The sequence below is a fragment of the Cajanus cajan genome, chromosome 5 (genome assembly GCF_000230855.2).
Source record: "Cajanus cajan strain Asha chromosome 5, NIPB_CcT2T_4, whole genome shotgun sequence".
Taxonomy (NCBI): domain Eukaryota; kingdom Viridiplantae; phylum Streptophyta; class Magnoliopsida; order Fabales; family Fabaceae; genus Cajanus; species Cajanus cajan.
The window spans coordinates 70375107-70390134 of NC_138521.1; the positions used below are offsets into that span (position 1 = coordinate 70375107).

Here is a 15028-nt window from a genome sequence, read left to right on the forward strand (position 1 = left end):
ATTTGTATTTATTATAATTATTTATAAATTAAATTTTAATATTTTAAAATAAATTATCAATAAATAAAAATAAACTTGTATTACAATACAAACTATTATTATAAACCTAAAATATAATTTAAATATCTAAAAGTATCTAGTTAACAAAAAAATTAAATATAATTTATATATTCAAGTATAGTATTTATATATATATATATATATATATATATATATATATATAATGTATTATAAATTTTAGCTATATAATAACATTTAGCATGTACATTGCATAAGTTAAAATACTAGTATAATTTTAATTCTCAAATAAAAGAGCTACCAATGATATTAGACTTAAGAATTTAATTTTTTTAATCCATAAAAATTACAATGATATAAACATTTAGACTTCAAACTTTAATAAATAAATAATAATAATAATTTTAAAAATAAAATAAAATTAGACCAAACTTTGATCGCCAAGTGAGGACAGTCAACACTCAACATAGGCTCAAGACAAACCTAATAAAACCAGACTGTCGTCGGTTATATGCTGAACGATTCTTTAACATAACGTATATTCAATGTGCAATGCACCTAACAAACTAAACCAATATCTGAAAACATGAAAAGAACATAGCAAACCCTGAATGAAACTTAAGGAATTTATTAATTTACTGAGTCTCACTGTTTAATTACGCGTAAGTGACTGTAAAGAAGCACAATTGAGATATCAATAAACTCAGATAGACCAGGGTACCTTATAACTGATTTTAACAGGTAATACCAGAATAAGTAAAGTAATTATGGTTTTATACATTGAATCACTGTATCAATGTCTCCTAAGGCTTCTTAGCAATTTGTTGCAAAAGAGATGATAGAATTCTCACTGCCATTCAGGATAATTACAATTATTAACAAAATTCAAATGAAACAAATCGTCCGAACAATAGAAAAGGAAAGTGACAAAATAAATTCTCGCAGAAATCAAATATAAAAAAATCTTGCAAACCTTGGTCAAGCATATAACTCGTTACTAGCTAAAATTCCTCACAGGGTACCTTCCCTGGGGCCGCACAAATTATCCAAGTCAACTCAAACAGCTGACAATTCTCCTATCTTGTAGAGTTAACCTGATCCAAATAATAAACCGTATATAACCTAAACCGTTGTAGGAAGTCAGATAGATAAAAAATAAAAATAAAAAAGAGAGAGAGCAGATAACAGTTTAACGATTATGACTATGTACCTGTATATCGGAATACTTCAATTCCAAAAGCTGGCAGGACCAATATATGGGTGTGTACCAATGAGACACAATAAAAACTTTTCTGCAAGGATTTGTAAGCGTTTCATAACTTCAATATGATAACAGAAAAGGAGTTTATTTAAACTTGTTATTATAACTATATCAGTATCCAAGGTCATCAAAACTGGTTGCCTCACATTTCCAGACTTTATTTTATTTTTTTCAGGGGCTCCAAATCAGTGGAGCAAAGAATGTATCACTGAAAAATTACATGATATCCATCCTCAGTCACTAAACAAGAAGGAATCACTTCCCTCTTTCTAACCCATAAAATTTAAGGGTGAGAAATTTGTGCTCCTATTCACAGATAAGAAGAACCTGAGCAATTAAAAATACATTCCAAAATTTGCTAATAATCTCATTTTGTACATATGTACATAAGGGTAACATGTTGTGGGTGGCCTGCCTTCTTTGCAGGTTTCCTAGTGCCAGCATAGGTAGATATCCTTAAGCCACTTCCTTTCAGGATACCTTCTCAGTAGAGAAGAGAAACCCAAAAAAATGTTATATACAGTATCAAGTTAATCCCTAACACCACCAAGACCAGCACGAGTTATTGCTTTTGTTGCAGTCAAAACCTGATGTACAAGCTCATCTACATCTTGGAAACTGAAATCAACAACCTTCCTAATAGAAGCTATGCAATCGCTATTCCGTGCCTCTCCCATGTTCAAACTAGCAGCCATGAAAGTGCTCTGGCATTTTCTAGAAGCCTCCATTGCAAAACTTATGTCTTGAGTCTGCAAAATCACATAATGAAATTTGAAACCATATAAGCTAAAATTCTTATTATTCAAGGAGAAGTAGGAAGGACAAAAGGAATAAACAATACTATTTAAGGTTGAACTACCTTATAACCAATAATTGTGCTTTCAAGAAATTACTATGTGCCAATATCTTGCATGCTATAAAAACTGATTTTAAGGCAAAAAAATATGTACTTCCTATTTAGCATAGAAAGACCAGCTTCCATCCATGGACTTTCCTCAAACATTCTATCTGGTAGTCTAGTACAGAATCAATTTCCTATTATTATCTTGAATCACTTAATCACTAAATACCCAACAATAGTTCCATGGTACTTCAGGATCAAAGCACCCAGATAGATTTTCCAAATGAAACATAAGGTGTGTCAAGAAATTAAAACTTACAAAATCAAGAAGTCTGACAATATTTGGGAAATTCCGAGCAGATATGACTTGATTGTTAGAGACATGAGTATTGGAACCCCTTGTCAAAGTAGCCTTATCCACTACCACCAGGTTATTTAAATTATCAATATCAGATGCAGAAGAGGAAGGAGATTCACCTAAAGAATGGAGAAAAAATGCAGTGAAACATCACCAACATACAGCAATGCTCAACAAGCCTGAACACATATATATACTTATATCTAAAGTCCAAACTGTGTTCAATTACCTTGAGAAACCATTTGCAGGGTTGATTGCAACTCATGACGATCCCTGTTTATGCTAGAATGTTTACAGTAAACCAGTCTCATGTATACCACTTCCATGCATTTATATGCCAAAGCAGCTGCAGCCATTTCTTGACGTCTTTCATATTTATGGGCACAAGATCTGGAATACATTTTATGATTAAAGGGAAGCTAAGGCAAATAGATCAAGAAAAGCAGTCCATAAAAATTCTGTAGAAATATGATGGTACTATTTTATACCAAGATTTTAACATGAAAAGTAACAAATTTACAGAGCTTCCAAATTTTCCTTACTCAAAAAGTCTAGCAGTAGTAGCATATATTTGCATTTGACTCATCTCTCCATACTTTCTACTCTCGCTGTGAGAATTTTCTAGAAGTGAAGCTCCGTGCAGAAACTTCAAGGCAGCTTTAAAATAAGTCTCATTACTTTCAAACTCAAATCCAGAGTTCTATAGTCAAAATTAAACCATCGGTTAGAAAAAGAAAGATGCTACATCAAACAAACAGATGTGAATTAAAATCTTTAAATGATTAAGTAACCTTATAATGATCTGCAGAATCTTTTAGCTTTGTGGCTTCTTCCAGAATGCTAGAGGCAGTTTGGCTAGAATTTGTTGTCACAGGACTTGACTCACTGAACTGTCCATCAGGTACAAAGCTTCCTGAACTATGATTAACTCCAACCTTGTAACAAACATCAACTGGATTTCCAACAAACTTGGGAACTTCACCATGGCCAGATGCATGGACTGGATGCCCATTAGACATATCTACATTTTGCAACTCAGGTGCAGTTCTGGAATCCACATATAATGTTTCCCTTTTCACTTTACCCTCAGAAGATGAGATAACTTTGGCTTTCCCATCTCTTGATCCAGTGCATACTGGATTAGCTTTGTTTTCTTCCTCAAAGATCTGAATCAGATTCTGCTGGGAGATAATCTTTCTATTAGTTCTAGCATCCGCTTTTTGTTTTAGCTCAGTTAGTTTTCCAGCTTCATTGGACAAATGCCTTGAAGAATTTTTCTTAGTAAGGTTGTCAATCTTGTGTTTAGACTTTAGAGAACTGCTCTTAACATCATTTCTTGTCTCAGTACCAAAAGCATGATGACTAGGATCAACTGCTGACTCATAACTCACACCATTTTTTGAAAAATCATTATCTGAAGCTGAAACCTCCATCTTATCCCTACGAATCTCAGAACCAGAATTTCTGTCCTTTTCTTTGACCCGTAATGATGTAACCTTACCAGATATCTGCCAAGAAAGTGCATTTTCCTGATTACTCTTGTTCAATTTTTCCTCATGATGTGAACCTCTGCCACAATTACCATGAGCAAGATGTATGTCATATGAAATTCTTTCCTTCGTTCTTACTGATAGCTTCCCCTCCCTGTTATCCAAACTCTTAACTGGTAGACCATCTTTTCTAGCATCATCTTTTTCTGATAGGTCCCCTGCTGCCAAAATACGCTTGTCCATGATGGAGGTCCTCAAAGGTGATGAGGTAACAGATTCTACTGGGGAGCCCCTGACATCTTCAAGGCTAGTTTTAGCTCTGTGAGACCCTGAAACCTTAGAAGAGCTTGAAGTTGCTGCCAATGAAAAGTGTCCAGAGCCTAAATCCTTACTCAATGGATCAAAATAATCCAAAGCTTGGTTAGCAGCAACACTTTTTTTGTGCTTTCTTTGCTGCTGGACCTTATTAACACTTTTCAACTCTGCTCCAACAGCCATTTCGTCCCTGCTGTCTGACATTAAAACTTGCTTCATCCCACTTTCTCTATTCAATTTATCATCACTTTCAGTTACTGATTTTGCCTCCATATTCAAAACTATATACTTCTTCTCCCTCCGATTTATATTTCCCTCTTTACCACATTTCATATTATCTTCCAACGACAATGTTTTCTTATTTTTCTCATTATCCATCCAGTCACGCATTTTCCTTTTCTTCTTTGAACCACTTTTGCTGCTGTTTGTAGCATCCAATGAACCATCATCTGATGAAAACTGTGCCCAGTCTCCTTTCTTTACCGGAACTACCAACTTGCCCTCTTGATTGGTAGAACAATCATAATCACCATATTTCCTCATATTTTTTCCAGTAGCCTTTGTTGGTAAACCATTTCTTGAGTTTAGACCCACCTTTTTAAATCCCAGGCCAGAATTCAGATGTTTATCAGCATAACAAACATCTTCAGTCTTAGATTTCTTAGGAGTTCCAGATCCATGTTGATTATCCCCCATCTTACGTTTCAATCTAGCATTGTTTCTGTCCCCTGCACACATTTAACAACAACATTGACATATTCTATTAAAACTATTTATAAGTAGTTATTCACACCAAAAAAATAAATATGAAGCAACAATATAATATATCAACCCTGAAGTGAATGAGATATACCTCCATTCCTTTGCTTTTCTTTTGCCTTAACTGTTTTTTTCTCTTCTATCAAATGTTTAGAATTAGATTTCTTTGTACGATTTGAGTCTGCAGGCCACTGATTCATGTCATTCAAGTTTCTATTTTTCACAGACTCTTGAGCATTGTTCTTTTCAGTATTTGACAACTGATGCATGTCATTATTGATTCCTGGCTTTGCTTTTTCATTCATACTGTTTTTCTTCTTTCCTAGATCAAACATTACATCAGAACTGGACTTTTGGTGATTCAGGCCAAGTTGCAGAGCATCAACAGATGTCACTCCAGTTTCAGGTCCAGTGGCATGGCTTTGCATGTTATTTTGACCCTCAGGAATCGGCATTTGATATAAAGCATAAAGTGCTTTTGTTGTCTCCTCCTCACTGATGTTACACCGATTCATTCGGGGCCTAACAACAATTTCAGAAGAACAATGAGAAGCTAATAGCAAAGACCAAATGCATGCACAGTTTGAGAAAGGAGAAAATGTATGATAATTTGTATCTCACTCCAGATACTGGCCAGTTCTGGTTTTAATACACATCAACCAAGTTTTTAACTAGCAAAATATGCTCATAAATGAAACCAAGATGAGAGTAATCAACTTACAGCCAATCTAGCATGCTACACAACCATTTCTCTGGAAGCTGGTCTGGCTTTAAACCCATAGGTAAAAGCCTCCATTTCTGGCAACGGTCACAGCATACCCAATCTTCTTCGATAACTTGAGGTACAGCTGCTGATGATGGCACAACCATATCAGAAGTTGGTTTATTTTCAGCAATAGGAAATGCACCTGGAGCATCTTTTACACATGGCCAAGCTGACAACTGATTAACTACTTTATTGCCAGTTGGTCTTTCCTTTACTTTAACCCTATATGCACTCTTTGCAACATGATCACGGTTAGCACTACCTGTAGTCTTATTTAGGGGAGGCCAGTCAGTTGGATCTACTCCATCAACCATCCGTTCTGATTTTTTCCCTTTCAATGAATCTTTGTCACGAGCTCTGACCTTATTATCCTTCAGTGACTTTATTTTATGCATTTTACTATTAGAAGAAATAACACCAGTGCCAGTTCTCTTCCTATCATTTATCATTGCATCATTACTGGTAACAATGCTATCTTTTTCAGCAAAAGTCATATGTTTCCCAGAACACCGTTCACCTTGCAACTCATTCTTGCTTTCAGATATTTCCTTTCCTTTCTGATTATTCTCACACACTTGAGTATCTTGATCCACCTTGTGTTTCACTTCATCACACTTAACCCTTTTTGAAATAGCAAAAGCTTTACCCTTGCTATTATTCTTAGGATCAGTGGAATTATTATTCTGAGAAATTTCCATTTTATGCTCTAAAACTTTCATAAAGCTACTTCCTGTATTTTTGTTCTCAAACTTGTCAAAATCCTGACCAGATATTGACTCTAGGGAATCCTCCTTCACTACTTCAGTGGAAACCACTCTACATTTCACACCATCTTTATTGACCTCCTTGGATACTTCAAAAGCCTTACCAGTGACTTCAGCAGTTTCACCAGCATCACAAATTGAACTTGACAGTGGTGTGCTTCTCAGGTCATTAGATAGAAAATCCTTACGATCTGGAGTTCTATTTCCTAACTTTTTCTTCACATGTAACTTCATATCATTCTCAGAAAAGTTAGCATTCATATGCACTTTTTCACTTTGGTCCACCACCGTCACTTTCCTTTTCTTCAACAAATGTCCTTCCCCAACAAAAGAATCTGATTCATCAGTAGACATGGAATAATGTTCTTGATGACCATTAAGAGAAAAAATGTGTCTTTTGTCTCCAAGATCTTTTTCCTTTTTTATCAAGTACAGCATACTGTCATGTAGAGGTGATATTAGCACACCTCCAGGAATAGTGAAGGAAGACATAACCTGTAGCATCAAATATTATAAATGTTAAAGAAAATTTGTTATATATAAAAAAATCACGTACTTCACCCAATGGTTTAAGTGTTTAGCATAGTTGGTTCAAGACCATGTAGTCTAGAGTTTAATCCTTGTTGCCTTGATTCTTCTGAATAGAAGTTAAGTTTCAGCCCACATGATAAGGTAGGCCTATGCATTATCCACGCTTCAAGCTTAAAGGGATCTTGCATGAGTGGTTTTGTTAAATATAAAGGGTGCATTTGGAAGTTTATTTCCAGTTTATTTGAACTTATCTATTGACATAAGAACTTGTGTAAGGGTTTTGAAGAACTTGAAAATAGTTTATGATTTGTCTATCAGTTGTTTTCAACTTATTTCAATAACCTCTCCAAGATAACTTATGAAAACAACTTACAACTCATGAAAACAGTTTAACCCTATTTCTCCTTTGATTATAGAAACAAATTATGTGTAAGCATTTATATGATAAGCATTTACTCAATAAGTGTTTAAGTAAGTTGTTTACCTAAATGCAACCAAAACTATTCAAGTAATTTCACTTTGACAGCTTAAGCTATTGAAATTATTGGTTCATAGAAAAAGGACACATCATCTACCTGAATAATTCTAGTTGGAGATTCTTCAGGGGTCTCTTGAGATACATGTGGCATTTCTTCACTTTCTTCATGGCTGTTCTCCATTGAGGAAGATGGAGAGTCATCAAGTCCTAGACCACTGTAAATTTCAGCATTCTTTTTTGCTAAGATATCTGATTTCACTTTGATTCGCAACTTCAGTGTTCTTTGGTCAGTCAAATTTTCCGACTTATTTACACAATCATCTTTCACAGTGCACTTCTCTATTATTTTATTGGATGAAGTTCCTGTGTTCTTTACAGGATCATCAACCGAAGGTACTCTTAAGTTATGAAATGGATGAGCATTACAGGAAGCTGTTCCAAGCCTCATAGAAGGATGCATATTTGAAGGTGCTTTTGAGTTGAGAAACGCAACCTGTATAACAACATCACCGACAATGCTCAAGTAAACTGTATATCTCCAAGCTAACACATGTTAATTTCCTATCCAATGGTCAAAAAAAGCAAAATAAAAAGTAACATTTTAATATACCGCCATTTGGAGATTGCTAGATCTCCTAGGAGATTTCGGCAAATTGTTATCCTTTTGTAGAGTCTTTGGACAAGATCGCAAAGGAGGAGGGCGTTCACAGGTAGGTAAAAAGGAGCCATAGTCACCAAATTTTGCACCTGAAAAAATTATTCATATCATCCAATAATATTACTTTTATGAGCACATAGACAGCTCTTTCATTTCTCATTACAAGTTATGATTTCCATTATGCCACTTACCCAAACGCTCAGCAGAAATACCTCCTTCAAAATCCTTTCGAAAATGACCCAGAACATGCTGAATCCTCTCATCCTTGAATAAGCATGAAGCAAGTTATTAGTCCAATTATTTTGAAGATGAAAGTAAATCAAGAAGCAACATCATAACAGGAACCGTGAAGCCCACAAACAAAATTTTAACAATTATCACTATTTTTATCATTCTCCCAGGACCAAAATATAAATGAACATCAGCATACCATCAACAATCTGAGAAACAACAAAAAGATAAGCTTGAATCACAACTATCATCCACAAGTACAACTGATGCAGCAAGTGGCAGATAGTACATACAGCTGCAAGAAGTGGGTGTGTGTGTGTTTTTATGTTATACTGCTTTCCAATGCACCCCAATTGGCGTTCAATCGAGTTTTTAACGAGGAAAAAACACACTTAAAGCTTCTACAGCATCCCTAGGGCCACATAATTAATGCAGAGTATGCATAAGCAGTTTCCAAGGATTGTTTATCTCAGCTGTCAGTTTTCAAGACATTCTATTATGTTTCAAAAAAAAATTATTTTTTATTTTAGTGCTGAATTTATTTTCTAGTATCAAAACACAAGTTTGTTTAATCATAAAAGAAATTCAATAACTGTTCAATTTCCCTGTATGTCTCCAGGAACAAAAAAAAAACACACACATTGATAAGTTGAAAACTCATGCCAAGTGATAGCATCAAAACGGCGCCAACTAAATGATTCACTTGTTTTGTCCAATTTTCGTGCACAATCAAAGCAGAGCGGCCGAGAAACAAAAGAGAAAACCACAGCAGAAAACAATTGAACTCGGCTAAGATTTGAAGTAAACCCTTACAATGTAAGAGAGAGAATCGGGGTCAATGTTGTCATCATCATCATCATAATCCTTGTAACAAAAGAAAGCCTCTCCTTCCTCGTACTCAGTATCGGCTTCCATCTCGACCGCCACAAAATTAAGCCCTAACCAAAACCCCAAAACCCAAATAGTGACCCCTTCACACTTGAACCTTCCCTGAAGTCCAGCATCACTTCCAACACGGAAAAAAAAAATTGGCGAAAAACAATTTATTTATTTATTTTCCAAAAAATCACCGACCCAACAAGGGAAGCAGAAAAAAACCCAGAAGCCAAACCAGATGAAACGAAGTGTGATCATGCCACAGCGGAACAATCGTTGATGTGAATTATTAGTTGCATTAAAAATTAATTTTGGGTTTGACCGGAGAGAATTGATCAGACGGTGGAGATCGAAGAAGCGATCAGTGGCGAGTGGAATGAATGAATGAGTTTTGACGCAGACTTTTAACGGATTCCAAATCTTTCACGCTCTTGAACGATGTTTTGATGTGCCCAGCACAGAAAGAAAGAACAAAAGAACCTGGGTTTTGGTCTATCAATTTTTCCTTTTTCTTATATTTATTTATTGTCTTGTCTCTTCGAATTTTTATCGTAATTTGGATATCGTTTGCATAACAGGGCTTTACTTGGGAACCCTTTTTTGTTTATAATACCCCTTTTTAATATGGAAAATGATGGTTAAAATTTTTATTTGATTCTTTATAATTTTAATTTAGTCTTATTTTAATTTTTAGTTTTAATTTAATTTTTAATAATTTAAATTATTATAATTTAGGCTTTCACTCAAATAATTTAAATAGAGTTAATTGTTGGTCACGTGAATGTTAAGTGAACATGCGTGTAGCAGGATAAATTTCTTAGATATCGTTTGCATAATAGGGCTTTACTTGGAAAACACCCTTTTTTATTTATAATACCCCTTTTTAATATGGAAAATGATTCATCCGAACGTGAGTTCTGAAATTCTTTTCGAATGAATAAAATAATAATTTAAATTATAAAATATTAAATTAAATAATTATTTTATAATAAATTTATTAAAAAATATTAATATTTTAAGAATTCTAACTATAATTCAGAAAAAAATTTAGACTGTTTAGCATAACTCTTTTAATATATGTTATTTTATTAAAATTATTTTCTATTTATTTTATGATTTTAAATATTATGTAATGTACAAAATGCTTTATAGCTCTAATGAAAATTATTTAAATAAATAGTTTGTCCACAAAACAATTTTTTGTATTATTCTTCTCAAGGATTAATTATATTATTACCTAGCTAAATATAATTTTAAATATGAAATATGGAAAATGTGATACAAATGCTAAAACATTTGGTTATTTCGACGTATGCAACCTTTTTAGTGAGACTTTACTTCTAAGTCTCATTAAGATTTACTAAAAAAAATGAGTTAAAATTGATATAGATGACACGTCAACATCAAAAAGTCCTATAATTTTTATGCGAATCTGCATGATTTAAAAAATTACATTATCAAAATAAAGAATACAGAATGCCTTAATAATTATTCAAATTTAGGGTGTAAATTTACTCGTTAAATAAGGATAGAAGGTAAGCAAATATTATAATTTCCCCTTGTCATAAAAGTTTCAAATCTTTGATTCTTAAACTAATATATGTGATTTAGTTTAGATTTTGTTTTATAAAATTAATTTTAAATATCAATGAAATCTAACTCTTTTAGTTGAATAAAATATTTGAATTATTTACTTTTGAATTCAATTCATAAAATATAATAACTGATAGATAATAGATATTCTTGATTTTTTTTAGCACTTCAATAAATGATCCATTGACTTTTGGTCAAAAATACCTTTAGTTCAAATAATAAAAATATATTTTTTTTTCATGTTTCACTGTTTCTTAACATTAAAAAGCTTGTCGAAATTGTTGTTCAATTTTTCTTTTTAATGATTAGACATGATTGATTTAAACAGTTGTGTGTAACAAAATGTTTTCAAAATTATTAAGCTGTTTTGAAATTAAAAAAAAAAAAAGTATTTAAAACCATTTGAAGTATGTTAATGATACCGCCGGTAAATATTACTTGCACATTAGTATTTCATGTAGAAGAAAAGAAGAAAGTAATAAATTCAATATATTAAAGAGGAAAAAAAAAACAAATATCTTTCAACATTAAGCAAAAGGATAAAAAATTAAAGGAATTAAATTTTGAACTCTGTTTTTTCTTATCTCTACCAAATAAATGTTTGAAAATATTATATTTAAACATTACTTGCACATTAGTATTTCATGTAGAAGAAAAGAAGAAAGTAATAAATTCAATATATTAAAGAGGAAAAAAAAAACAAATATCTTTCAACATTAAGCAAAAGGATAAAAAATTAAAGGAATTAAATTTTGAAAAGAAGAAAATATTACTTGCACATTAGTATTTCATGTAGAAGAAAAGAAGAAAGTAATAAATTCAATATATTAAAGAGGAAAAAAAAAACAAATATCTTTCAACATTAAGCAAAAGGATAAAAAATTAAAGGAATTAAATTTTGAACTCTGTTTTTTCTTATCTCTACCAAATAAATGTTTGAAAATATTATATTTAAACATGATGTCAGTATTTCAATAAATTAATATTTACTTTTGGTCAAAAATATTTTGAGTTCAACCATTTTTTTAAAACATAAAGATTTTTTCCGATGTTTCACTGATTATAATATTACAATTAAAAACTTGCCTAAATTGTTGTTCACTTTAATTTTATTACGATTAAAATAGTTGAATTTACACAGATGTGTGTGTAACAAAATCTTTTAAGAAAACGATATCATGTTTTGAAAAAGAATTAAAAAATATTTAAAAATCATCTGAAGTATATAAATATTCTATTAAAATATTTGACCTAAAATAAAAGAAGAAAATAATAAATCAAATTAAAGAGCGAAAGGGAATTGATTTTTCAACATTAAACAAAAAGAATAAAAATTTAATTACATTTTTCTTCTCTCTAACAGACAGGTATTTGAAAAGATGTTATTGAAAATAATATTTATTATACAAAATAAAAAAATTTAATATTTATATATCTGTAATGAATAATATTTAAAAATTACATTGGCTAATAAGATTTCCATAAATAATAAATGAATTGTAGTATGTGTATAGCCTCTTTTTGGTGGCCAATGAAATGAACGAGAGGATTCCTTGTAATAAATGTAAGATTCCTTGTCTTTTTGCAACACAAGGTTTATTTTTTTATTTTTTTGTTGAAATTTTGCAACACAAGATTGGACACTGTGAGTGTAAGGTAACTTTTTCGGGTGGCGCGTGCAAATGTAGCGCGTGAACTTAATTTGTTTCTGCTGCCAATGAGCATGCAAACTCGGGTGAGTATTGGCAAGACTCTGCCACCCGTGCTTACAACTCTAATAAATTCAGCTCATTTCTCTTTTACTTTGAGTTTGGGTTTTAAATTTTATATTTATTTTTTTTAGGATTGAAATATATACAGTAATATACAAGTTTTTTTTTTATAAAAAAAAATAGTAGTTATAAGGCCTACCTTAAGATATAAAATTTAACATGGTGTTCTCAAAATTCAATTTTTATTTGTGTTAAAATAATATTTAATTAAAAAAATTCATATTTTATGAATTTAGATTAGTTTTTAGTTATCCATTTTCATACATCCCATAGATGATATTCATGAAAAAAAATATAAATTTTATGAGAATGGCTAAGGTCGTGTGGTCGTACTCTTCAAAAGCATGGAGAAACTTTTTTTGAAGATGCATATGTACATTGGACAGTGCTCCATTCACGGACACGCGGGCTTTGTTGCTCCATAGTTGCATCGTCTTATGGAACTGGGGACTGATTTAGAAATAAAGAAAGTTGGGAAGAAGAGTTTTGCTCTACCAACCAATAGTTGCCTTCATAAAGAGGATATGGAGAAAATACACGTTCCAAGGTTTTTTGACAAACTCCAAAATCTTGTTAATAATGGCTGCATGATAATGTCATTGTTGTTGTTCTTGAGTAGTCAAAGAGATAGCAGTCATAAAGTATAATTCAATAATAACCTCTCGATATCCCTTATTCTAAACTAGCATTAAGCCATGAAGGATTGTTGGCAATTCTACCACTTTTATTGATGAATGTCCACTGTATCTTGAATAACCCATGATCCACAAGCCTTTGTGCTCTCTTAGGATACCACAAAATCCAATAAGTGTTGGCTTATCTAGATAAATGTCGTCAGTGTTCAACTTTAGAAGAGGTTCATGAGGAGGAGTTCATGCATGCAATGTTCATAGTAGATTGTTGTTCCCTCAATGATGAAGAGTAGGACGAACTCAACATATCCACCATGCATTGAGCATGATTATTGACGAACTAATTAGGTGACCAAACTTTATCCACAAAGCATTTCATATTCCTAAACCGCCAAATCCACCAAATAGGTATACATAACCGTGATCCTATATATGTCATCGACGGAGTTTTGAGCTAGAGAACCCAATACATTGCATTAACCCACTAGAATCATAATCATTTGGAAATTCACCGCATTAATTATCATCTAATTATATTATATTGTATTATTATATTATATTATATTATATAGATAGATAGGTAGAGAAAAGGAAACGATCCACTTATTCAAAAATTAAGTCTTAATAAACTTATTTCACTCAATAGCTCATCATCCACATTAAATTTTAATAATTCAACCATTAAATTAAAAATTCTTAATACATAGATCAAATTTATAAAATTTTAAAATAATTAAAAATTATTTTATACTTTATTTTAGTAATTTAAATTAATGACGAATAATTATAAAGATATTTTATTCTTAAATTTAAATTAATGAAATATAATATCATATAATTTTTAATTTTATTTTTAAATTTAAAGATTTAATTTATATTAAAAAAATTTAATTTAACTGTTGGATCGTTAAAACTTAATGTAAATAATAAATTATTGAATGAAACAAATTTATAAAAATTACTTTAAAACTAAATGAATCATATCTCATATATATATATATATATATAATATTGTTTTTTTATTATATAATTTATATATTTTTAAAAATATATATTACGTTAAAATTAATTTAAATTTATATTTTTATGAAAGTGATGATAATGTTATTGTAAGTATATTGATATGAATAATGATAATTAAATTGTCGATAGAAGGATTAATCCAAAGATAAGATTGTTAAACTTTAAGCAAAAAAAAAACTAAATTCATAATTTAATTTAATTTAATTTTTTGGTTTTTATTTTGAAATGACGCTGTCTGGCGTGAACTACAACGTTATGTGATTCATGGTGAGCAATTTCCGTTTTCATTTTTCACCGTTAGATTATGCGGGTGTATAAGATTATAACATGGTATCTCCCTAAATATTTCTTAAAGGTTGCACAAGTCTGACGCAACCACGCTCAAACCAAATCGCTACCGGTTTCATCGCAGCCATCAGACTTGTTGTGATAAATGTAGTTGGTGCCATAATTTCTCAATACTTTCTGCAATGTGTTGCCACCTCAAACTTGCTGCTTCAATGGCAGTTGGAGTTGGAATTTCCCAACACTTTTGACACTATAATATGAACTGTCTCGGATGCCATTATTTAAGGTTTAGGGTTTCCTACTAGGGCATTTCCAACACTTATTCCAATGCCCACAATTATTTTGGGATGCCATCACCATGGAGGATGATACTC

At 31.6% G+C, this 15028-nt stretch overlaps 1 protein-coding gene across 2 annotated transcripts; it reads right to left on the reverse strand.

The window, feature by feature from the left end:
* Window positions 1–747: 747 nt before the first annotated feature.
* Window positions 748–9868, reverse strand: LOC109807896 (cysteine-tryptophan domain-containing zinc finger protein 3). Of its 2 annotated transcripts, none has more exons than XM_020370601.3 (13): window positions 9582–9868; window positions 9284–9476; window positions 8431–8503; window positions 8192–8328; window positions 7679–8074; window positions 5764–7067; window positions 5137–5564; window positions 3270–5011; window positions 3021–3178; window positions 2708–2868; window positions 2440–2597; window positions 1229–2028; window positions 748–1112 (listed from the first exon to the last, which is right to left on the reverse strand). In XM_020370601.3, the coding sequence occupies exons 1-12, from the start codon at window positions 9602–9604 to the stop codon at window positions 1810–1812; spliced, it is 4992 nt and encodes a 1663-aa protein (XP_020226190.2). In that variant the 5' UTR covers window positions 9605–9868; the 3' UTR covers window positions 748–1112; window positions 1229–1809. The 2 variants fall into 2 exon arrangements, with proteins under 2 accessions (XP_020226190.2, XP_082931992.1); XM_083075866.1 differs by having other exon boundaries at window positions 748–1140.
* Window positions 9869–15028: the final 5160 nt, after the last annotated feature.

Bases quoted from the DNA above. Each gene is read 5' to 3' on its own strand.
- LOC109807896 (XM_020370601.3), bottom strand. From the start codon at position 9,604: ATGATCACACTTCGTTTCATCTG. The intron at 8,329-8,430 runs GTAAGTGGCATA...TAATTTTTTCAG, and splicing joins TATTTCTGCTGAGCGTTTGG to GTGCAAAATTTGGTGACTAT. The intron at 2,869-3,020 runs GTAAGGAAAATT...AATGTATTCCAG, and splicing joins ACTACTGCTAGACTTTTTGA to ATCTTGTGCCCATAAATATG.